Raw genomic sequence first — 24,394 nt, 5'->3', positions numbered from 1 at the left:
TTTTTCATCTTAAACTGCTGGAAATTCCCTTTTCAGTAGCGGTTACAACATCCTTAAAAAAGAGAAAACTCCGTTATGAAAACTTACATTACCTTTAAGGTGAAATATCCTTGACTATGTCGATTTGGCTCGAGTATAAGTGGTATACCATCACCAATGGTGTCACACTGGCTGCTTGACATATGTTCCAACTGTGTTAAAAGGAAATCCCTCAAGCACCTCCGACTGATGATTTCTGCGTGGCAATCTACAATAAATGGAAGAAAAGGAGTATTGGGTTGTTATGACTAAAGCTGTTAAAATGCCAATGCATTTATTTTCACTCTTTCCGATGCATTCGCAACTTTTTTCATTTTCACGAACTTTCCTAAGCAAAGTTATACCCGTTGATGCTTTTTTGTGCTATCAAATTTTCCCGCTATCCAAATTACTTTATTTTGCATCTTACTTCTGCGATTTCTCGCGTTTCAAAGTTAACAAAAACCTGCACCTAAAGTATCACGTGTATTTCCCGACGGCCATCTTTGACAACAATAAAAAAACTCGTTATTCAGCTCTCAATTCAGGGAGACAACAAAACAAGAAAACGAATGAAGAGAATCAGAACAAGGGTGAAAACATGAATTAGAAGGGAACAGCAAGGAAACAAACAGCTCAAATAGTATTTCATGCAAATCGTCGAGACATTTCTCCTCTTCTTCCTTACTTCCCGGTATTTCACTTGGCGGTTTCGGAACTGCGCGACATTAAGCATAATTTCGTAACAGGGCGAGTCTCTTCTTTTATCTCTTCTGGGGTGGGTTTCACAGATGTTTCCACTTAACCATTTTCCCCGTGGAAGCGTCGGGTCGATCATCATGACTGTATCACCGACGGCAAGTTCTTGACCTTCAGTCTTCCATTTCGGTCTTGAAATCATTGAGGGCAAATATTCTTGGATTCACCTTTCCCAAAGTTGATCCACCAAGGATTGGATGTATCGAAAATGTTTCCTGGGACTCATATGGGCAAAGTTTCCGTTGGGGAGGATTGGATTTGGTCTCAACAAAAGGACGTGGTTGGGTGTGAGAGTTGTAGGCTTGCTTGGATTCCCAGCTTCGTACAAAGGAGGTCTTGAATTAAGTAATTCTTGTACTTCTGCCATCAGCAGCCTTAATACGTCCTCTCACTAATTCCTCAACTGATTCTATTCCTTTTGTAGTACACTGTCCATAGCTCCTTTTGCAGATTTGATGATTCATGAGCTCCTCCCTAATGAGGAGCTCCGGGAACTTGAAATTTCCAGGCGATGGGGATATTTTTGGACTGTATAGCTTTTTTGGCAGCCACAAAGTTTGTGCCGTTAGCAGAGTACATGGTCCGAGGTCTTCCCCTCAAATTCTCAAAGATTCGGAAACCAGCCAAGAAATCTTCTTCGCTCATACCTCGCAATAACTCAAGATGTACGGCGCGAGTGTAGCAGGTAAATATGGCACCCCAACATTTATCCCTTTTGTTCCGTTCAATCAACACGTGATAGAGCCCAAAACAATCGACAGAGGTGTTGGTTAATGGTGAAGAGGGTACGTCCAACTTTCAGTCGGGAGATCCGACATAAGTAGAGTGCACGGTCTTTGGCAGTGAATGCATTGTTTAAGGCACTTCTTTATCGCTTCTCGTCCCTTTAACACATGACATTTCTGCCGCAGTAAAACCAATCCGTGGTTTACTCTTGGGTGATTGGAGTTTTGATGTTCGAAATCCAACATGAGGTTAGTAAATGGTTGACGTGAGTCTAAAATAATGAGGAAACGTTGTTTGTATGGAACCGGAGCCCTACTGATTCTTCTACCGACTCGAATGATTCCCTTGGGGTTGAAGAAAGGAGTTAAGGTAAGAATTCTTGATATCTTAGGTAGTGGGGATCTTTCGTGTTAAGATCTCCAGTTCTGAGGGGAAGGATTCTCCTTGGCTCTTCTTGATGGGAATCTCAGAGATGTTGGATTCATCTCCCACCTCCTCTTGAAGCTTTCTCTCAGCTGCTTCGAGATCCTTGACTCCCTCAAACCATCCTATATTACCGTCCAACCTTTCTGAGGACACTTGGAAATTTTGGAAATCCCTTTTGATTTTATCTAGAATCTTTGGAATATCTAATCCTTGGGCCACATTTCTTCGACTTGGAGCAAGAACCGAGGGTCATCAATCCAATCCTTTTCAGTTGCTTGGTCTTGGAATTGAGATAGAGTTGCGTAATCCGGCGGGTTCAGGTCTCCTGGTACATATCACCACTCTTGAGGAAGAACTAAAGTTTGAATTTCGCCAACGCGATGGCTCACAAATGGTTTGTAGAAAGAGGCTGTTGCACGTAACCAGCCTCGAACGGCAGACGAATCGGTCAAATAGGTTCGTCTTGTCACTTTTTCCCGTAAGGCCTCCCCTGGTGTTCGCCAATCGAGCGTCAGGCAACGCAGCATTCCATTCGAGTTTGGCAATGGTCAACGGTCTCGTGGGGGCCACCGGGGCCACCCTAGTTTTGGAATTATAATTCTTGTTTTGATAGTTTCACTCAACTTCACTTGTAGATAACACACGGCGGACAAAGCTTCCAGACTTGCGTCACAGAACACGTGTAGTTGGAAATTCGACGAAACACTTCTCATGACTTCATTGCTATATGTCTGAACAGTTTAGTTTGAAAATCTGAAGTTCGCCATATCTCTTCTGGAATATTTTCGAACTCAGAGTAATTGGCTCCACCACTTGGAATCCGCGTTTGTGCACCATGAAAGCCACCGAGGGCCACTTCAGCCGCTGTTTGACGGCTCCTTTCGGGTCCTTAGCCGCAAAGCCAAATGTTTCACCCAGGATATTGGTGGCCGCCCCAACAAATTTTTCAGTTGCTTGACTCAAATGTGACCATGGTGCTGATTATATCCACACATCGCCCTTTGTCTGCCTTAGCGTTCTCCTTGTATGACCTCTTTGTCACCGTCTTTTTCCCCATCAACCTTCTTGAGCCCAACACCTAATGTGCCGCCTTCACCTGTCCTATTCAAAGATCAGGATCCTTCGGTCCTTGCAGACAGGGAGGAAGAATTCTCACCCCTTCGCACCCGTGTCGGGGCCACCGCCGCGTTTTGTACAGGCTTTATCACGCTACGGTATCGCGCTGATTCGGCATTGAGTGCCCCGATGCGCTGCTGGGGGAGTCTCTGTTGCGACTAAGCTTTAAATTTATTTTCATCACGAAACTCGGCTGCACGTCTGGACTTATGTTTTTGTTATTGATGTTTTGGTCGGCTGAATTTGGGTGATTCGAGAGGATAAAAGAAACTAGGTTTTTATGGTTTATTTGTACCTACATGATCAGGGGAGAATGCACCTCGTCGTGCCAATTTATATTTTCAATTGTGGTCGACATTGCTGGAAACTTCTCAGCTAGCCTCAAAATTTAACCTTGATTGTTCTTACGTCGGACTAGGGTGCCTCGAGGCTCAAACCCATCTTTTTGCGTAACATTGCGATCTATAGGTGTCTTTTCTATGCAATTGGAACCAAAAAAATACTATACCGGTAAATGTTCTAATTCTATTTGCTCTATGCAATTGGAACCAAAAAAATACTATACCGGTAAATGTTCTAATTGTATTTGCAATTGAAACTTCTTTTGCCTTGCCCTCTTTATCAAGCAATGATGTTTCAATGTGATGCTCAACGAATGTGTGAATCTTGGTTGTCACATCAAAAGCTCTGCAAATGAACTTAAGAAGAAATTAATTCCCATTGGCATTTAGAAGTTCTCTCTTCCTTCAACTCTTCAATTCTACGGGACCCAATTCATTCTAATTTCCCCCTTTGGCCTTGACCTGTGTCTCCCATACTCCACCCCATCAAATACATTGACGCTACCTGCAGCAAGTTCGTAAATCACTGTTGGTCCAAAAATATGTTAAGGCCTGGACCCGTTTTATTTGCGAATCCGAGCATATATATTTCAAATAATTTAAAATTTACTGGTTGACTGCTTGTGTGGATATTTTTGCACTTTCGTCCATTTTTTATCACTCGATTTGATATGACCTGGAGTCGCAAATAAAGATGCCTATGTACATTTTTGTATCAATATCAACTTACCGTTTAGTGCTTTTCCCGAAATGCTCAAGTGTTCTCCATTAACGCATTTGGTTCCAGTGGAAATTGAAATAACGTGCATTTCGTTCATATCTTCATCCATGGTCATTACTACGCCTGCAAGTACTTTGCGGCGATAGTGTTGTGGCTTGTCATCCATAAGCATAGCATATTTCTCCATTATAAGCTTTCCGATTCGGTCTGCAACTGACTGCGACAGGAAATCGTGCTCTAGAAGAACGAATATAAGGCTTCTTAACAATGGTGTTCATAGCCCTCAAGTATGTAAAAGAGATTTCGACCTTTTCAAATTACAAAAAACATGTATTTATAACATGACAATGTCCACAAAAACCTGAAGGAAAAAAAACAAGAAAAGAGTAGCATAAAATACTTAATATCATGTTTTAAAACATTTTATGGCGCCTAAGTTCAATCAAAAGAAAAAATTGGATTGGATTGATAAAAGTGTCAAGGAAGCTACTGGCAAACAATGGCAGTAGGTAATTAAGTTCAAGTCATCAACTAACGATCCGAAAAGGTACAGGGGATGTTAGTGTGCCCTAGAGGGCTTGTCAGAGAAAAGTCACTCCAACCAAGTCACTTGAGACTTTGCTTTGAACACATTTTGGTAGTCGGGCAGCAGAGTGTCGGTCGGGCTGATCGACTTCTCTTGCGTTACTCAGTTTCAACCAAAGCAGACAAACGAGCCATCAACTTACTGGCTCCCTGAATTCGGAGCTTGAGTTTGAGAACCACGTAACTAAATGTGTTCGAAGCCGATCCCCATCGCACACACCAGGCAGCCGCGAGGGAGGCAAAAAAACTCAAAAATCTCGTGAGTGTCGTTTCTCTGACTAGCCCTCTAGTGTGCCCGACCGATCTGTTAAACCATAATCAAGTTTGCCATTTCGACATTGAAGAGCTCATTTTGTCATACTTTTTTTCCATCAGTAGATTTGCAAATGGATTTAATTGAAAAGGAAATGGAATTTTTCGTTTTCAAAAAGAGAAGCTAGTTAGCCTGGGGGAAATAAGGACTTGAAACGGTCGCTTTTCAGCTGACTGTTTTCACATGTTTTGCAATCATGACACATGATAATACTACCTAGGTGAACTACTTCTTGCTCTTATAATTAAATAATTGCCGTCAATGGATAATAGTGCATAAAATCGAGTCGGTTTTTATCGTACGGGGGCGCCACTGAGAGGGCATGAAGAAGCGTGACTGACACTTTTTGTGACACATGACTAATTGTGCGTCTACAAGAGAAACATTATGTCAGAAAGTTTGCCCAACAATTTTAGAATATTTTGAGTTTGACAAAAAATTCTTTCTGAGCCCACTACATGTGAAACCTCGCGATTAAAATAGTTTGACAAATATTTTGTTTTCGATTTCTAATCAAATGAACTTGCAAGTGATGGCAATGACTGTCCGATGGGTCTAAAATCCATTCAAAATTCCTGTTATACACAGTAAACCAAAGATAATTAGAAGAATGAACTTTGGGAAAACTAAGGAATAAAATTTAAAACTACACCGATGGGCACTATCATGATGAGAATGTTTCACTTTCCAACAAGGTCTTTAATCTTGCCAAATATTTTCGAAATTCATTTTTACTAGAAATCATACACCAATTATTTTGAAACGAATTCCCAACCTATTTTTCAATTCATTATAATCGTGAATAAATGGACGGCAATTCTCCAATAACATCACAAACTATTTAATAACAGAGTACAGGACGAAATATGACAACCATATGTAGTCTAAAGGTCATGTCAGCAACGTAAACAAGTAATATAGAGAGAGCATAAACAAGATTAAGACTATATGTATATTTGCATACAGGTAACATAACAGATGGCACTGACTAAAATAAGCTAAGTTTTCAGAAACAAATAAGGGCCCGCCACTATTACAGACGCCATTTGACAGGGAAGGTGATGGTTATTGGCGGCTTTAAGGTAATGAGTCAGTGGATAGGACCCAATCCGTTATAATCCGACTGATCTGGCTTTCATGGCAAAATTGGCTGGCCGGAAATGGAATTGATACTTCGGCCTCAATTCCATTATTACACCATGGAGCAGCGTGCTTGTAACTCCACTTTCTGGTAACAAAACGCGTCACCATGCCCGACAATATGGTTACCCCCAAAGATGGGGCGGAGGTGAAGCTGGGGGAATCAATCGCAGTTTCTATTTTCTGTCTTTCCATCCACGCAATCAAAGGCAACACAACCCATATTGAATGCTACGGATGATCAGCCAGATCAGCCGTAGTAAAAGTACAACGGAGAATATGTATTTAGAATGTTATAATAATAATAATGAATTCCATTATTACACCATGGCGCAGCGTGCTAGTAACCCCACTTTCTGGTAACAAAACGCGTCACCATGCCCGACAATATGGTTACCCCAAAGATGGGGCGGAGGTGAAGCTGGGGGAATCAATCGCAGTTTCTATTTTCTGTCTTTCCATCCACGCAATCAAAGGCAACACAACATATATTAAATGCTACGGATGTGGGTTTAGAAACCATTCCAAGACTCAATGCCTACACAGAACTCACATCTGTCAGGAGAACCAAGACGTCCAACAACCCCCGATAATCGCCGTATAGAACGATGGCTACTATCTCTGTTGTAAGCCATCATCCCAATTGCCGAACTCGTAATTTTCAAATGAAGGTAATTTCTTTATTTCTGGGTTTGATTTTTCACGGACTTTTCTAACTATTGCTGAAGTTATAATTCGTCTATTTATTACCTTTCCATCTTTATGTAATATTTGGTCTACCAGCGAGTTCCAGTTGGCATGGTTGGATGGTTTTAAGTTTTTTCCTGACGCAATACCAGATACAAGGCCATCCGATCTGTTATCAAAACTGATGTTCTCAAAGGACGCAATATGATCCTTCGTCCATTCAAGACTAGTCTACCTGCTGCAAATGACACGGTCGTCCGGAATGATGGGACCGTTTTGTTAAAGCTTGAGGTCAAGAAATGTACCCCCGACGTAATAGGCGCCATCACTTCGCCTGATATAGAAAAGTCACTTATCTCTTGGCAGGATATCATAACCATGAACGTTATACCAAAAGACTTCTCTTACGCATCAGTCGGGGGAATTATTTCTCGGAGTGATTCATTTGATCGTGTCAAGAAGGATTTCAAGGATGTTCTAGTGACCACGCTCGGCAATTCGTTGCCCACTATCAAGAGTCCAAAAATGTCCATACAGCTGGATGATTCCATCAACGTCCGGCCCATTCAACGTCACACTGCTAGGCAAATACCCGTTGCAACAATGAGGAATGATCTTTAAAGCTTAGGTGATTCCATGTAGCGTCATAGGGCCGTTCGGGCACTCTTAGGTGGCTTGGGCTTTCTAGAGCCGTTACATGTATTTTTTAGCACGACCATGGCCTTAATCATGAATGTCATAGTTTTGAAGCAATGAATATACTCTTTGGCACACGTTTCATTCAAAAATTATCAACAACTCACCCATGAGCCAAATATCTGCTTTTTAAGTTTGTCATTAAATCTACTGGCTAGCTCCTCTGTGGCTCGTACTATCACAGCGGCAAAGCCAAACTCACTCTGATGATCAGTTCCGTCTATTTGACAAGTTTATCGTACCTGACGCTCATATTTGTCTTAGGCAAGTAATAAATACTTTTTTTTGGATGAAAAGTGTGCCAAAGAGTTTACTTTTTGATTCAAAACGATTATATTCATGGTTAAGGCCACGGTAGTGCTAAAAAAGGAGAACGATTCGTGTAACGCTCAAGCTAGTCCAAGCCGCCTAAGAGTGCCCGACCGGTCCTGTGACACTATTTTATCTCCTTGCGTTAAGAAAAAAGGAATCACCTAACCCTTAAATATCTTTCCTCATTGCGGGAGAGACTTATTGATTACAACTTTTCCATTTTATGAAGTGCAGGAAAGCAGCATAAAATTGCTGATGCTCTCTCACACGCTCCCGTTTTTCGAGCGAGTGCCGGCATCTCACACATTGCAACCCTCTCTGAAATTCCAATGGTTGAAAGGGAAACCTGACGTGAATTCCTACAGAAATCTGAATGGATTGACGCCGAATACAATAAGCTCATTGACGCGCTGGAATGCCATCATTTACCCCCTGGATCTTGATGAACTTAATGGAGCTTTTTCTATCTTACGGACTCTCTGTTGGTCTTCGACATCATCGGCGGCTCCCATCGCACATTGAACTTCACCATGTGATGTCATTGAAGTCTTGACATACTCCTCGACAGTTTGAAGCTCGGCCTCCAAACATGCCTTTAAAGAATTGGGATCCACTACATGAAGATCGGAAAAGGTGGGTTTCCAGGCATTAAATGTCTGATTTTCTTTGAAACGGAATTGTCCTCGTTTCCGTAGGGTCGATCTCGACTTTCGGTGACATTTTCAACCACAAAACAAAACTTATGCAGTCGAATGGCGTCTGGAACTCGCACATACGTTCAATTTCACTCCGGTAAAGTGCTCCACACCTGCGCCATGGGTTGGTCAAGTTAGATAAAGACGAGATAAGCTAGAGAGCTTTATTTTCCAGGAATGATAATGAGCATAAAAATTACAGAGAGCAAAGTTAGGGAAACAAACAGGAAATTTGAAATCATACAAATATCACCCCATAGCTATGTCTAGTCTTACTGAATGGAAGTTCGAAGAATACCATGCCTGGGTTGCACTCCTCAGACGATTGGGTCATAGAGATAAAATTTTCAAAATGAGTGTGCCAGTCTCAAACAGAGACCTTTCAGAGATCCTCAGGGCTCCTCAATTAGGGAATATCCATCCGCTTGGTGGCATGACTACTCAGAGTGCGACTTTGGAGCTCAGGTTTGTTCCTGCGTCTCCTCGACCAAAAGCATTTTCACCACCTCATCCACCAGGGACTCGATCCATTCCATCTTATTTTGGTTCTTGTCATTTTCAGCCTCTTCCCTCTCAAATACTGGATACTAAATTACTGATACTTCTCCAGCTTGACTCGCACGAGAAGTTAGGACTCGGGGCCCCAAGATTTATTCGATCTAAGTCCTTTGCAAGGCTTTATTCAGAGCTAACTTTGTATGTTCAGTGGTAAGAAGAGATACTGGCCAATAATGATCGACGCTAATAGACACCTTTCCTACACTCTTCTCCCGGTAACTTCATGAAGTCACAAAACTTACGCATCATCAGGAAAGTATTAATTTCTTGACAAAGAAGTATGTTGAATTTGACATCCTGCCTTTCACTTGTCAATGGAGTCAGTTAGATGTAAGATCAGGTAATTACAAAGGATGTGCAAAAAGTGCAAATAAATGTGGCCAATTCTGCAAATAAGAGTGCGTTAAAAATTGCCGATAATACAAAAAAACCGTTCAAAATGAAAATGCTTGATGAAATTACAAGGGTTGCAAAAGGTTAATTGCCGGAACAAAGGACCAAAGCTTGTAATTGTGCCTTATCAAACTTTGCTTACTGCTTTGTAAAATCTATGCCTCATAGAACCTTGTTAAGGTCACTCCCAACAATTTTTGGGGAGGCCACACATTGGCCAATTCAGCTGCACAATTTGAAGGAAAAATTCCCAAAAACTGAAAAACGCTTTAGCTGGAACGACAAAAAAATGCCCACAGTGATCAAGATAACTTTTAAGCGATGGGTATGAGGACTATTGCTATGACAGAATGCTATTTTCTGCAGTTTGAGCAACAGAGGAGGCTTTTTTGTCAGTTTCCAAGTTTCCCAAAGAAGTGGTGAAGGGAGATTCGTGTGTTGTTTTGTGTTGTGTAAGTGGTCGCGTTGTTGCTCAAGGTAAAACAAATTTCTGCTTTAGCTTTCTCTTCTTCTTATCACTAGTAGTTTAGTCTTATGTCTTTTATTCTTATGTTCATGTCGTATTTCTGTTTTTTCGTCTGTCAATATTTCTATAACAGTCCTAGGTTATTTCATGTATTTTTTGATTTAAGGAGTATTTCGTTTTATCATTGTTTGGTTTGTTCATTTCCTGTGCGTGTAAATGTTGTTGATTTTTCTTTTATTCAATCGCTTTAGTTTGGCATTTTCAATACAAAATAAGGTTCTAGAACCTTCTTTTCCATTCCATTGATTTTTTTTCCTTCCTGTAGTTGACTTGGTGTATGCTGGCTGAGACTAGCTAGCTGGCCAGCCAAGAGTAGGTCATCGTAGTCGACCGACTGGTCTCTCTTCTCTTCTCCCCTGTTGCTAGCCCCATACATAGTTTCTTCTCTTTGTCTTTCCCCAGGGAGTACTTTCCTCCTTGGTTTCCACCATAGAAAACCATAACTAGAATGCTTAAGTTCAACAGGAGCTGTACCGCATGAGCATGTTTTCAGGTCAGCTGACGCTGGTGGAAAGGGGACACAGATATTTCGTGAAATCTCACATCAGGCAAATTGAATTATTCTCATGAAACGTTGGTTATTCCTCTTTAATCTTAATTTCTTTTGAATCTTACAAATATACAGGTAGAAAGAGCGGTAAAATAATAATAAAAAATATCCTTTTTTTGTCAGAATACACGTAACATGTCAAAGAAAGATTCCGACATAAGTAGAGCAAATCACGTACTCTATTGATTGCCCTTGTGTTGCTAAAACACATCTCGAAAATCTCGAAAGTGTAACAAAATGTATCCGAAATTGCAACGCAATGATGAGGCATTCTGAATTTCGTTTCAATCTCCCAACAATGAGCTTGAATGTGGGCGACATGATTGCGCCTTTACGTGATCTAGGTAATTCCGACACCTCTGGAGGTGAGCCTAAACCCAGGCTTGTTCCTTGGGTTTCAATTAAGTGTTTCCACCACATAGATGAAAACTTTAACTTAAGCCCCATTTTAACCTCTTCAATATTTAGTTCCAAAAAATGTGTTTGGACAACTTACTCAAACCCGCTTTATGAAGCGTGCTGAACGAGAGTAATTCCTTGGCAAGGAGTCGTATTAGGGGTTTCTACTCTGAATTTGGACGAGCCGTCAACGATTCAAATTTGTACCATAGTTGTCCTAAGTAGGTTGACTACGAATGAAACATTTTTTCCACCAGCGACAGCTGAGACGAAAACATGCGATCGCAGCGCCCTTGATCGATCTATATATGAAGTTATCTATGGTTTCCACCCAGCTTGTGTGTGCTGTTTACTTGTACCTCAGGTTCTCAGTCGCACCTGTTTACCTTCCCTCTTGCCCTCCAATTTCTGCCATCTTTTTCTTCCCCAACTCATTTTCCTATTGCCCTTCTATTTCTGTCATTAATTTCTTCTTCACCTTGTGATTTTCGTCTTGTCCATTTCTAACGATTTCCCTCTAGTTGACGAATGAAGGTTCCAGATTTTTTTTTCCATCATTGATCAGGTCTCTACAAGGTTTCTTTTACTTTGCATTTCTCAATTAGGCTTGCTTTCAAAAATCAAGGAAGCATTATCGAAAGGACTTTTTGAAGGGGCAAGGAACTGCCATGAGTTGGTATTGGATGGGAAAACTCGGTCCTCCATCAACAAGCCTTTTATAATGGAAGCTTTGATGGCTTGGGTTGGTCACACCCAGCCACTACTTGACAGTGGGATGAACAAGTCAAGGGAAGGCAATAAGGACAGTAGCACTGACACTCTTGATTTGCTAGATCCACCTCCTTTAGTCAAGGTAATCAAACAAGTCAGAAAGAGTATACCTTCTCAAGTTCAATGAGAAGGGCGGTTCCAAACAGGGGCGTAGCTTTTTCCACCCGTTTATGTGCATGAGATCATTGAGGCACAAGGTATGCCTCAAATTCAAATGCACAAAAGCCCATCAAGGGGCATTTGGAGCAAGAGACAACAGTTGTCTTAACCTCATTGTCAAGTCGCTCAACAGACTTACCCCACCCCCTTCTTCTCTCCTTCCCTCTTTTCCTCCTCTTGTTCCCCTCCCTCTCCTCAAAACTCATCCTCAATTCCTTTAACCTTTCTTCTGCCCAAAGTTTGTAGCCCTAATCCCCCCTTTGGTCGTCATGAGCCCAATGCATCTTTTAGATCGTATGCTCCGGTAGCGGCCAGTGTTTCCTCTCCCCCTGTCTTACCCTTTCCTAAAAGGTTCTCTCTTCCTCTGCCAAAGCTAAGCTTTTTTAAAGGTTAAGATTTTTAAAAAGGTTTTAAGATTTTTAAAGGTTAGAAGACATAGTCAAAGATTTGATAGCACTAGTCCATCGAAAGACGTAAAATGAATGTGCATGGTCTTATTTCCAAAAAAGGCAGTACAAAGATCAAGGTTCTTGAGGAACTAGCTTTTTTAGATAAGCAGGTCTCGTTCATTTCCTTGACAGAAGCCTGGGTTCGACCAAGGGTCTTAGATGAAGAGCTGGCCATGGGGTTGGTTTCAATTTAGTTCGATGTGATAGAGTACGATATGACAATCCCATTTTTCCTTTTGGGGGCGTATGTCTATATGTTAGAAATGACCTGCACATTAGTCATGTAAAAATGTCAAATGGAGAAGTAGAGGTCTTAGTTTGTCGTCTTCAAGGTCTTGATTGGTCCATTGTGACAATGTATAGGCCCCCCCTCTTGTTCAGTAAGCTCGTTCTTGTCAGCTCTCAAGTTCATAGGAAATGAGTTGGACCAGTCAGATTGCTAAAAGGTATTCATTGTAGGGGACTTCAATTTTCCGGGTAAAATTGTAGAGTGGGAGGCTAGTCCCGATGGGTATATTCCCATTTCGAAATCGACATCTCAGTCATTCAAAAAGCTGGAGGAGTTTGCGATCTTGAGCAATCTCTCCCAGCATGTCGGTGTTGCCATTAGAGAGAATCGCGTTCTCAACTTGGTTTTTTTCCAATGACCCTGATTTGATCCAGTATGTCCATGTGACGCCTAGTAATCTGTCAGATCATCATGTTCTCGAGATAGAGTCGACCATTACTCAAAAGCCGGTGTGCTCTAGAGTAAGACCGTCCGAAAGGGTTGGTCTGGCTTAGTTCAGATTCAAAGATGAACATTGGCCGTTGATTAAAGAAAGGTTAGGAGAGCTTGACCTTATTTCAATGCTGAGAAAGGAACCATCCGTTAATGTAGCCTTAGACAAAATGACTCTAGTTTTTGAGGACGTCTGTTCAACTCTAGAAATCTATGAACGTAATCCACAGGGCGGGGCACAGGCTAAAATTCCGAGGTAAAGGAAGAATTTGTTCAAAAAGAATTGCAAACTAGCAAAAAGGCTCCAGAGCAATTTGAATCCAGTAGTTGTGGCTAGCCTTCAAATAAAGTTGGATTTAATCCAAGGTAGAATTAAGGCCCCCATTGAGAAAGATCAGTTGAAAAAGGAAAGTAGAGTTGTTCAAGAGGTGAGGTCGAATCCAAAGGCGTTTTCTCTTATGCAAACTCTAAGAGAAAAATGAAACACTCTGTTGGGCCTTTTGAGGTCAACGGGGAAGCCATAGACATGGTAGAGGTTATGGCCAACATGCTTGGAGATCAGTTCTCTAGTGTGCTTTCAACTCCAAAGAGTTTGAGAGCAACACCAGCCCATTGCTCTATTGATGAGTTTGTTGAGATTGGCAAGGCTTGTCAAGTTGAGCGTTTAGATGATCGTGTTGTCACAGATCAAGATGCTTTAGAGCCCATCAGGGACCTGAGACCCTCGAGCTCTCCTTGCCCTGATGGTGTGACATCTCAGTTTATGATGAGATGCTCACTGGTTCTCGCTCCTGTTTTCACGTACTTGATGCGTTGCATCTTGGACCAGGGCAAGTTTCCCTCTTCTCTGAAGCTAGTTCATATTGTTCCAATTTTCAAAGGGGGAGATAAGCCGCTCCCAAGTAACTATACGCCGATTTATCTCACTTTGAACATTGCAAATGTGTTTGAAGTCCAAACTTGTTGAATTACTTGATTTTCATGAAGTTCTTCCTCCTAGCCAGCATGGCTTCCGAGCACATTTTAGCACAGTTACCCAACTGATTGAACATATAGAGCAGGTTATTGAGAGACTAGAGAGCCATGAATCAGTTGATAAAGTTTATCGGCCTTTCACCAGGTACATCAGGGTCTTTTAGTTAACAGGCTCCATGAGATTGGGATCCAAGGCAAAGTTCTGAATTGGTTCAGAAGTTTCATTTCTGGTAGGGAAGCAATTGGTTAAGGTTGAAGGATCCCTTAGAGACATACATGATGTCAAATCAGGTGTTCCTCAAAGCTCATTTTGGGTCCTCTGTTTTTCGTCATCTTATCTTCATTGCTCCACTTCAGAGGCTGAGTAGTAGTAATGTCAGTATCTTTTCCTAGGCTGATGATACAAAAGTGGTAGCTGGTAGGAATGGTCAGAATTTCGGTTGTCTGGTAGAGGTCCTCAACCTAATTTACTCTTGGGTTGCTGTTAGTAACATGGCACTGAATGGAATGGAAGTCTACGCCATTAGACACTCCACTATTAGATGATGAAGGTAAGGGCATTCAGCAGGTCTCATCCATGGAGGATTTAGGTGTAGTCCTCCAACATAATGGAAAGTTCGATGAGCATATCAAGTTGAAAGTAGGCAAAGCTTTTCAAACACATGGTTGTATATATCGCACATTTAAGTCCAGAGATATTAACTAGCGAACTCTGTACAAGCCAATTGTCCAGCCGCATCTTGAATATGCCTCGCCCATTTGGGCCCAATTTAGTTGAGCAGGTTTGCAAAAGCTCGAGCAAGTCCAAAGAGGTCCAAAGACCTACCAGGAGCATTGAGGATATGAGAGAGCTCTCATATTGGGAGAGATTAGAAAGGTTACGATTGTACAATATACAGAGAAGGTACGAAAGGTATCTGATATTGTACGTTTTCAAAAGCAATAATGAGCTTTGTCCCAACCCAGGTTTGAACGTCAATTGTAGTGACCGAGGAGGCTTAATGTGCGTTTTGAGAGCACCTCCAGGCCTATGAGAATCCAGGCTAGTTAGAATAATGAAGTCTAACTCGCTTCTTTTCTTGGGCTCCTTCATTATTCAATTTGCTGCCTTTAAATATTCGTAGGTTGTATGCAGGCGTTGATCCAGTAGCAGGATTGAAGTCAGACTTGGACAAGATTTTGGCGAAAAAAAGATCAACCTTATATTCAAAGGTTAGCCAGATCCACCGGATCCGCCAACTCTAATTCGTTGGTCGATGAAATAATATATAAAAATAAAAGTCAAGGATAATAAATAATCTTCTCGTCTTGAACTACTGGGATTCCAATCCCAGTAAAGGAAAGGAAATCCGCAAAACAAATTTAAGACACAAATAACAGGAAAAAAAATCGTCAAAGCGAAGTTCTGTGGGACATCTTGGAAAATTCTTGAAAAAGCCGGTTTAACAGCTTAATATGGAGTCTCGTTTTGCTTGTTGTAGGACCACATTCCATGATCAACTTGAAAAAGGTCGTAAAGACAATTTCAAATCATTTTTGGTCAAAAGTTTGCTGTTAATGTAAATAAAAGTGCAAATAAGATGAAACACGCACGTCAAGTATGCATAAAACCTGAAAACTAGCCAATGATGAAAAAAATGCACCTTTTGCAATCCTTAGCAATTGCTAATAAGCTGGACTTATCCAAATTTCGAAGCACTACTGGAACCCATGAATGGAAACCTTCTTGGCTTATCACTTTTCAGCGTTTTGACACTAAGTTTCAATGAGTTATATAACTGAAAATCAAATTTATTATCTTACCTGTGATGTCGCTGACACCAGATATGCCGATATGTGACATAATTTGAGGTATTGGAGTGAAGTTGTAGTTGTAAAGCATATTAAGAGCACTTTTGGCGCAAGCTTGCTTTGACTGCTTTTTGCTAGATCCAAAGCCTTCGTATACGTTTCCTTCAATCTCCACTTTCGTAACAAATCGTTTGGTAAGTGGTGAGTTGCCAGTTTCAATTAAAACGTAATTCAAATCGCTCCTCAGCTCATTTAAAAGCATAACCGGATTTTTGTTCACCGCCAGCAATGGTTTTTCACTTCCACTTAAAATCTCATTGCTTTGATTTCTGAAAGTAAAAAAAGGATTCGAGCAAATTATCATACTTCGGAGAAAAACCTGCACAATTTTCTTTCGCTCGTCTAATTTGGGCTTTTGAATTGAACTGAGACAGACCATTGAGCATTAAAAAAAACAATCACTTACCAACATAGTTTCTATAGGTTCTGGTATATAATGATTCATCAACTTTATCAACAAAACAATCAAAGTGCCTTGTTATAGTGGTTAAGAGGCGACAAAAGGGACAAAATTTGTCGAAGAACACTTCAGCAATAATGACAAGATAATTAAAAAAACATTGGTTGTTGCAAGGGTTACAAGGCAGATATGTTTCTAATTCAGCACAGCATCTTTAAAACAGTCGTCCATAGATTTCAACCATACTTTTTATTCACGTCTGAACAACATCTCTTTTCCATTCATGAGTCCATTTGAACGTCTTACATTGATGGAATGTTATATCTTGAAAAACATTAACAATACTCCAAAGTATTTTTGGTACTTCCAGTTTAATGTTTTCAAGATATAGCATTCCATCAACATGAGTCGGTCAAATGTGTTTAAATAGGGAGATAAATCGCTCCCTTGTAACTTTAGGTCGATTTCTCTCACTTCGAATATTGCAAAGGTGTTGGAGAAGATCATGAACTTGTAGAGCTTCTTCAAAGCCATTATGTCCTTCCTCCTAGCCAGTATGCTGGTTCCGAGCACATTTTAGCACGGTTACCGAACTGATTGGCCATTTAGAACAAATTATCGAGGAACTAGAGAGACATGAGTCAGTTGATTAGGTCCATCTCAAATTTGCCAAAGCCTTTGATGTACATCTAGGCCTTTTGTTGAATTGACTTCATGACATTGGGATCCAAGGCAAGGTTCTCCATTGGATAAGAAGCTTTATTCATCAGTGACATACATGATGTCAAGTCAGGTGTTCCCCAGGGCTCCATCTTAAGCCCCCCCCCCTTTTATAATATTCATTGCCCCGCTTCAAAAGCTTAGCATTACTGCCAATCTCTCTTCTTATGCAGATGAAACAAATTAGTATCTGGTAGGAATGGCCAAGATTCCAGTAGTCTGGCTGTGTAGTCACACACCAATCGAATATTGATCAATGATCATCACTGTCGGCCGCCAATCTCTGGATTAATCTCTTCTCGTTAAAACAATTAAGACGTCGACCCGAGTGAATCTTCCACCCACCCTTGGGCTCAGCCCGGCCCCTTCTTTTACATGCGTGTCATGAGCATGACTTGAGCGAGTCAAGAGCTGGATTCCTTGACCTCATTCGAAGTCTGATCAGATCAAAGACAGTGGTCTTTTACTTTGAATTTTTTTATATTGAAAATCTGTATCCATTCTTTAAGAGTTCAGTTAAAAAATTTCATAATTATATTCCATATCCGGGGCATTTTGGAGCTAGAAACGATGAAAATTGGGCCATTAAATTTGATGTGGTGATATAGATCCGATCATAGTTTCCAAGGACGTTCTAACCAAGTGTGCTTCCTGTTTTCATAAATGAGATTTTTTAAATATTCAGTTTTTATAATGTTTTAGCCATATAAGTTTCTAAGTGGGCCAGAATTCAATAAAGGGATAAAACAAGAGTTGTTTCTTATGCTTTTGCGCTCCAGAAAAATGCCGAGAAATGTTCGGGGATTCCCGTCAAACTTTAAAGGGTATTTCATTGCTGTGATAAAAGAATTTGTTTTGGTTATGGGTCTTAAATGGGGAGGTGTTCTGAGATAGATTAAGCCAGTAAACTTCCATTTTTCCACAAGAGGGCAATTGTCTGGAATATCTCGCACATTTGTCATGTGCACACAATCTGACACATAGATCCTTTCCGCTCAATTATAGCACTGTTGATAATGTAGCAAATAGAGTAATAATTCCAATTCCAATTTATAAATTTGTTTCGCAGTCTAGAATTATTGCCATCCAAGAACCATTCTCTCTTAAGATTAGGCCAAAATCGTTCGTTCAGGTTTAACTTTTCCGCCACGGTAAGTGAAAACGCCCGCTATTTTTTGGTATATTCTCGCATCCCTAGTTACTTACTTCCCCCTGGGAGAATGTTGAGTATGTGAAACAGGTTTTGGGGGTAAGATGAATGAATCAGGCGACCAATTGTTCTTTTGTTAGTAGCAACAAGCATTACGGGGCATTTGTGGGAAATGTGGGATTTGGGTGGGTATATATGTTAAACATTGTTTCATATTAAGTTGGAAGAATAGGTAGGTGCTTTTTTTCAAATGGAGCAGGGGAGAGTAAATGCTGGAAGAAAAGCTGAAAGAGTAAATGGCAAGAGGAACAACAATACATACTCAATGTGCAACGAGAGACTGTACATAGAAAACAAACCGGTTTGAAGAGTCAAGGAATTTGAGCGGGATATTTTTGACCCATTGTTAATTGACGCTAAAGGGAAACAAGCTAGATCGCGTTCAACCCCAGCGCATTTCGTCATGAGTAAAGATCGGATTTGAAAGTGATTTGCACGTTGAGCAGAAATCAAAGAGGGTTACAATGAGTAATCGGTTTGCCTCAGTGTGGATGGTCTGAACTAGAGGGCTTGTCAGGGAAAAGTCACTCCAACCCTTGAGACACTTGAGACTTTGCTTTGAACACATTTTGGTAGTTGGGCAGCAGGGTGTCGGGCTGATCGACTTCTCTTTCGTTACTCAGTTTCAACCAAAGCAGACAAACGACCCATCAACTCACTGGCTCCCTGAATTCAGAACTTGATTTTGAGAATCACGTAACTAAATATCTTCAAAGCTGATCGTTCAAAGCCATCGCACACACCAGGCAGCAGCGAGGGAGGCAAAAAAATCTCAGAAATCTCGTGAGTGTCGCTTTTCTGACTAGCCCTCTAGTCTGAACTATCCAAAGAAGAAAACCAGTTACGAAAATCTCTTTTGAATTGCTGCTCTAGGTGCAAATCAATTTCAAGTCCGATCCTTACTCATGAGCTATGAGGTTAAATTTGGTTTTTTGGCTCAATTCTCCCATACAATTAGCGATGAAACTGGACGAAAAAATCAATGAACATCTGAAGTTCTTTAGGGGTTTGAATTGATTTACAAGCTATAACAGTTTAAGAAAATGTACTAAATAATTTTTGATTGTCAAAAATATCTCCAACAATAGATTTCACGTTACGCTTAAGGGTTGAGTGACTGTAGTGCTAAATTCGAGCACCCCCGATTGTTACAAAGCTCAATTTTGACATATTAGTTAATGCCACCAGCCCTGTCTTTTGGATATCAAGTGTTGTAAAACGTCATCATTATGTCATAAAATGGGTTTTTCGTTTACATTGCATATTTCATGTTTTCAAGCAAATTTCATGCAAATCTAGGGTTTTGAGTTTGGGCTGCCTTTCATGCTATTTTTTAAAATTTTAAGATTCATATTTTGAATCGTAAATGGAAAACAATGGTGTTTCTCGTTACAATTACTTTTGATGAAATTTTAGATGACCAATATTTCAGTTTGTTTACTTTGTCGATACTTTGGTAAATCAAAGGTTTGTTTTTTTTCAAACATGCAATGTTATGCTAATGAGCATTGAATTTTTTTATTTCCTTGGCATTAGTGATAGAAGGGAGCAGTGCTGGGGCGAGTCCAGCCAAAGTCGGACTCGTATGAGTTGTTAGATTTTTTCACTTTTTGCCGGACTCTAGTCCACCAAAAGACTCGCGTCCTGCAGAAGCCTCGAGTGGCTGTAAAGGTACGTATGGTTTCTAATTGGAGAGGGGCTGCCTTCGATTGGTTGGAGTGGCCATGTTCCATGGTTACCAATTCAGCTGCTATAGAAGACCACAGTAAACTCATTTTTATTCTTTTTTGATGCATGTTCAATGATCAAACTTTTCTTGGAAGTCCGATAGCAATGTCAGGGTATTTCCGATTTACAATTTGGGTTCTTTGTTATTTTCGTCCCAAATGTTGGGTACTTTTCATGAGCCAAACAATTACACATGAAGAATACTATGGAATTTGTAAAATCTGTTTTAATGGTGGGGCTGACAAAGTCCTTCGTTTAAAATTGCCTGGAACAAGCTCGAAGGGGTGAGTTAATTATGAAAACGTACCAAATATTGAGAACCTAAATGCATCTTTCACCGGCTGTACAGATTCTCTAAACGTCGGGCAAACAGTAGGTTATCAAAAACAATAATGCTTTCGAAAGAAACGCGCTGAAAATTAAAGCACCAATGTATAATCGTGCCTTTAACGTGTATTTTGAGAGCACCTTTAAGGCTACAAGTGTCCTGGTTAGTTAGAATAATAAATTCCTCTTCTTTCTTGGGCTCCTCCCTTCCCTCTTCAATTTGCTTCCCTCTAATGTTCGTCAGGAATATGTAGGGGTGTGATCCAGTGACAGGTTCAAGTTAGACTTGGACAAGTTTTTGTTCATCAAACGTTTCATCCAGATCCCAGAAGTCCTATTCGTTTATGGTTCATATATGATATGAATATAATAACAAATGAGTTACAAATATGTTTTTCATCCTATACTGCTGGGATTTAATTCCCGGTGGAGGTAAAAAAAAGTCCGGCAAAACAAACAATACCAAGCAAAATGTATTAAAAGGAGAGTCCCAAGGAAATTTATAAGCTTGATTACATAATTTGAAGGATGAAGAACTGTGATTTTAATACTATTACTGGCAATTTACTTTCTGTGCCACAGGGACAGTTCTTTGACCAAACTATAATCAATAAATGGAACATACCTGAGTGGTAGTTTATGAACTAACTCAGTTTGATCTTCTTGTGGCTCCCATTGGTCAGCAACCATTTTCGGTTGATTTTTTCCTAAAACTTCAGCTTCTACACTTTCCATGTCCGGCATATCGACGTCGAAGGAGAGCTGGAACACTGGCGCAGGTGCATTCTTTAACTGGACAAAACTGGCGATCGCCTTTGACGCTGCAGCTTGCTTGGCTTTTTTCTTCGATCTGTTCAAAAAGATATCAGAAAATCAAGTTTAAGGACAAGTCGAACAATATTTCAGCGGTTTTCCAAAAACATTTTTTTTTACTTTCCCATGGAATCTTATTGAATTTACAAACAATACCGTAGTTGGTAGTAAATAAACATGACACGAAGCTCGAAATGCTCCATCAAAAGTTTCCTAAAAAGTAAAGGCCGTTGATGAAGTTGCAATATTGGTTTGGTTTTTCACGGACTTTTCTAACCGCTAAAGGGCATGTAATCCCCAGTACTATTTATTACCTTTTAGACTTCATATAATATTTGGTCTATTAACGAGTTCGAGTTGGTAGACAGCTATTCCTTGAATGTAGGGTTGATCTGGAATGCTTTCTAAAAATTTGTTCAAGTCTGACATGAAAGATGAAACCGGATCAACAAGGCGTACGTATTCCCCACGAATATTGGACGGAAGCAAATTAAACAATGAAGGAGCCCGAGAGAGAAGAGAAGTGGACTTCATTGTTCGAACTAGCCTTGATTCTCGAGGGCTTGAAGGTGCTAATAGAGCGGGCATATTTACTTATACTACAATACTTCACAGTTCCGATATTCGAGACCGCTCTTCAAATGAAATGATGTTAAGATTTGAAACACTTATCAAATTAGTGATAGTCCTTGGTTTTTAAAACATGTAAGACCAGGTTACTTGGTTGTTGGAATTAGCTCGTTTTTTTTTACTTTTTAATGATAAAGCCACCATATGAAAGGTTAGAAAGGTTCGGATTGTACAGTATTCAGAGAAGGTACGAAAGGTATCTGATATTGTACGTTTTCAATGAGCTTTGTCCCAACCCAGGTTTGAACGTCAATTGTAGTGACCGTACGAGCTTAATGTGCGTTTTGAGAGCACCTTCAAGCCCTCGAGAATCCAGGCTAGTTCGAAAACTGAAGTCCAACTCTCTTCTTTCTCGGGCTCCTTCATTGTTCAATTTGCTGCCTTCAAATATGCGTAGGGCGTATGTAGGCGTTGATCCAGTAGCAGGATTACAGTCAGACTTGGACAAGTTCTTGACTAAAATTCCCGATCAACCTTATATTCAAGGGTTAGCCAGATCAGCGAACTCTAATTCGTTGATCGATCAAATAATATATACAAATAAAAGTTCAATGAAATTAATAAATTTCTCGTCTTGTACTACTGGGATTCCAATACCAGTAGCGGTAAGGAAGTCTGCAAAATAATAATAATAATAAATATGTTATGATGCGTATAAGCATATGATAATATTCACCACGAAAGTTTGCCTTGACCGGGTTAGAGTTATAGCGTTTACCACAGATGTAGAAATGTCTAGGATTAGATTGGTTTTAAGCAACTCGGGCTTGTAATAACGATTTTTATGGGCAAAACGAAGACATCATCTAATATTTCAAGTGTCAGTTGTGGTAGATTCGATTCAAATTAATGGGAATTGACTGGACAACAAACATTTCATTGATTGAAACAGTGAAATGTGATTGCTTTTTGTTCTTGGACCCTGGTTTGGTCTCAACTGTTTACCTTTCTCCCAAAACCGAAATTTGTGTCGAAAAAAATTGCGCTCGAGTCTAAGAATCACTTGGTTTTGATGAAATGTTATTGACATCAGGACATAAGGAGTGTTTAAACCTCCGATCAAATGCTTGAAGCATTTCAAGTGCAAGGTTGTGAATCTCATTCGAGAAAAATTGAAGAACTTCGCATCGAAACACACCAACAGATACCTTACAGACAACGAGGACCATTCGATACAAAAGTTTGCTACATACATATATACGTACAGTGTAATGAACTCTTCGCTTTCTTTTTGAAATGAAAGTGCCATTGTCGAGCATTATCAAGAGCAGGAGTGAACTTTGACTCCCTTGGTGCCAAAATGACCACCTGTTTTGAACGAATGGCTGATGAACTTCGGACAAACAGCCGCAAATCAGGTTTTATAGGAGAGCTTCTTAGTGAAATCGTTCTGTCCGTCATAACGGGTGTTGAACAAACTTGAATCTGGTGCTCCAGCGGGCGTTTTAAAGAGCCGTTGAAAGACTAATTTCGAGCCTTGTTTGATATTCGTAAGGGGACGTATCTTCAGTGACCGTGCGAATGATGTGCATATATCAAAAGTGGCCCAGAAAAGAGCGCTTTTAAAATGCGCCAAGTCAGCCAAGTAATTCGTTTCAAAGTGTTTTAGAAACTAGGTACTATCGTCAGTTTGATGGGTGTTCAAAATCTTAGCATCATTTCTTTTGAAGGGCGGTCTCGAATTTCCGAACCGTGTCTTAGTGCCAGTGTCCTAAGTTGAGAACCAGACAGTCCTCCAAGTCAGCAGTCATTATTTGTATCAAACTCAATAGGATACCAACAAATTCTTAAGGGGTATAAGATTGATTCCTCTGCATCTCTGATCCCTTTCAATCCAACTAAACAACTCATCAGCCCTACGAATCTTTGCCAATTTTACGACTTTGTGGTTTGCGTTGTGCCCTGTGTTAGCAAGAAAGTAACACAGAAACTACTTTGGATTCAAGTGAAGTGTTTGCCTGACGAAAGGAAAACTCAAACCAACATTTTAGTTGGGAGGCAACTATTGTGGAACAATAAGGTTTCACAGAAGCCAAGCGATGGTTTTAAGATAAGTTTGTGTGTTTTTTGGTTTACTTCTAATGAAGGTTGGAAGGGTATGAAGGCCATCCTTTGTTTTTGAACAATTTCACCCTCTAGACCTTGCAGTCAACCTTTATGGTTAACTCCAACAAATCTAGTCAAACCAACATCACATCACAAAAAGAGCTGGCAAATGGTTGGCTGAGGATTTATTTTTCAACCGGCAAACGCACTCAATTCAATGGAGTTTTAATCGTTAAATGTAGCACTTTTTATGTTTGTCTTCTTTCGGACAAATTGAATCTTTCACAATTGTATGGCGAATTTTCAATAGTTGCATTGCAAGTTTGCCTCAATTAATGAAGATATACAGTGGAACCAGCTTATATCGTCGCTCTCGGGACCGAGCCAAATTGACGATATATCCGGATTGAAGATTAATCCGAAGTTTCTCTACTAGGTGCATAACAACGTTAAATACGCAAATAAATCTTAAAATGGTTCTAGCGCAGTTGGTTAACGCGCGACCGAGTTAAACTCGGGTTCATGGGTTCGATCCCAGGTCTCCCCCCCCCTTCTAGTGGATCATCGCCTCGAATGGCGGCCCCAGAACCCAGAATGGGACGAAATAGATGTATATACTGTAAACATTGTAAA

At 40.4% G+C, this 24,394-nt stretch overlaps 1 protein-coding gene across 4 annotated transcripts in view; it reads right to left on the bottom strand.

The window, feature by feature from the left end:
• LOC131893130 (double-stranded RNA-specific editase 1-like) overlaps nucleotides 1-24,394 on the bottom strand; it is a 46,237-nt gene that overhangs the window by 15,188 nt on the left and 6,655 nt on the right. For 2 of the 4 annotated variants that reach the window (XM_059243078.1, XM_059243076.1), the window contains exons 2-5: nucleotides 20,898-21,122; nucleotides 15,840-16,156; nucleotides 4,117-4,344; nucleotides 93-247 (exon numbers count right to left, since the gene is read on the bottom strand). In XM_059243078.1, the coding sequence (XP_059099061.1) occupies nucleotides 93-247; nucleotides 4,117-4,344; nucleotides 15,840-16,156; nucleotides 20,898-21,122 (925 nt within the window). The remainder of the gene's footprint in view (nucleotides 1-92; nucleotides 248-4,116; nucleotides 4,345-15,839; nucleotides 16,157-20,897; nucleotides 21,123-24,394) is intronic. The other 2 variants (XM_059243080.1, XM_059243079.1) reach the window with 2 other exon arrangements.

Source organism: Tigriopus californicus, chromosome 2 (genome assembly GCF_007210705.1).
Source record: "Tigriopus californicus strain San Diego chromosome 2, Tcal_SD_v2.1, whole genome shotgun sequence".
NCBI lineage: Eukaryota > Metazoa > Arthropoda > Copepoda > Harpacticoida > Harpacticidae > Tigriopus > Tigriopus californicus.
The sequence above is the reverse complement of the archived record's forward strand: the minus strand, read 5'-3'. Positions and strand labels throughout refer to the sequence as shown.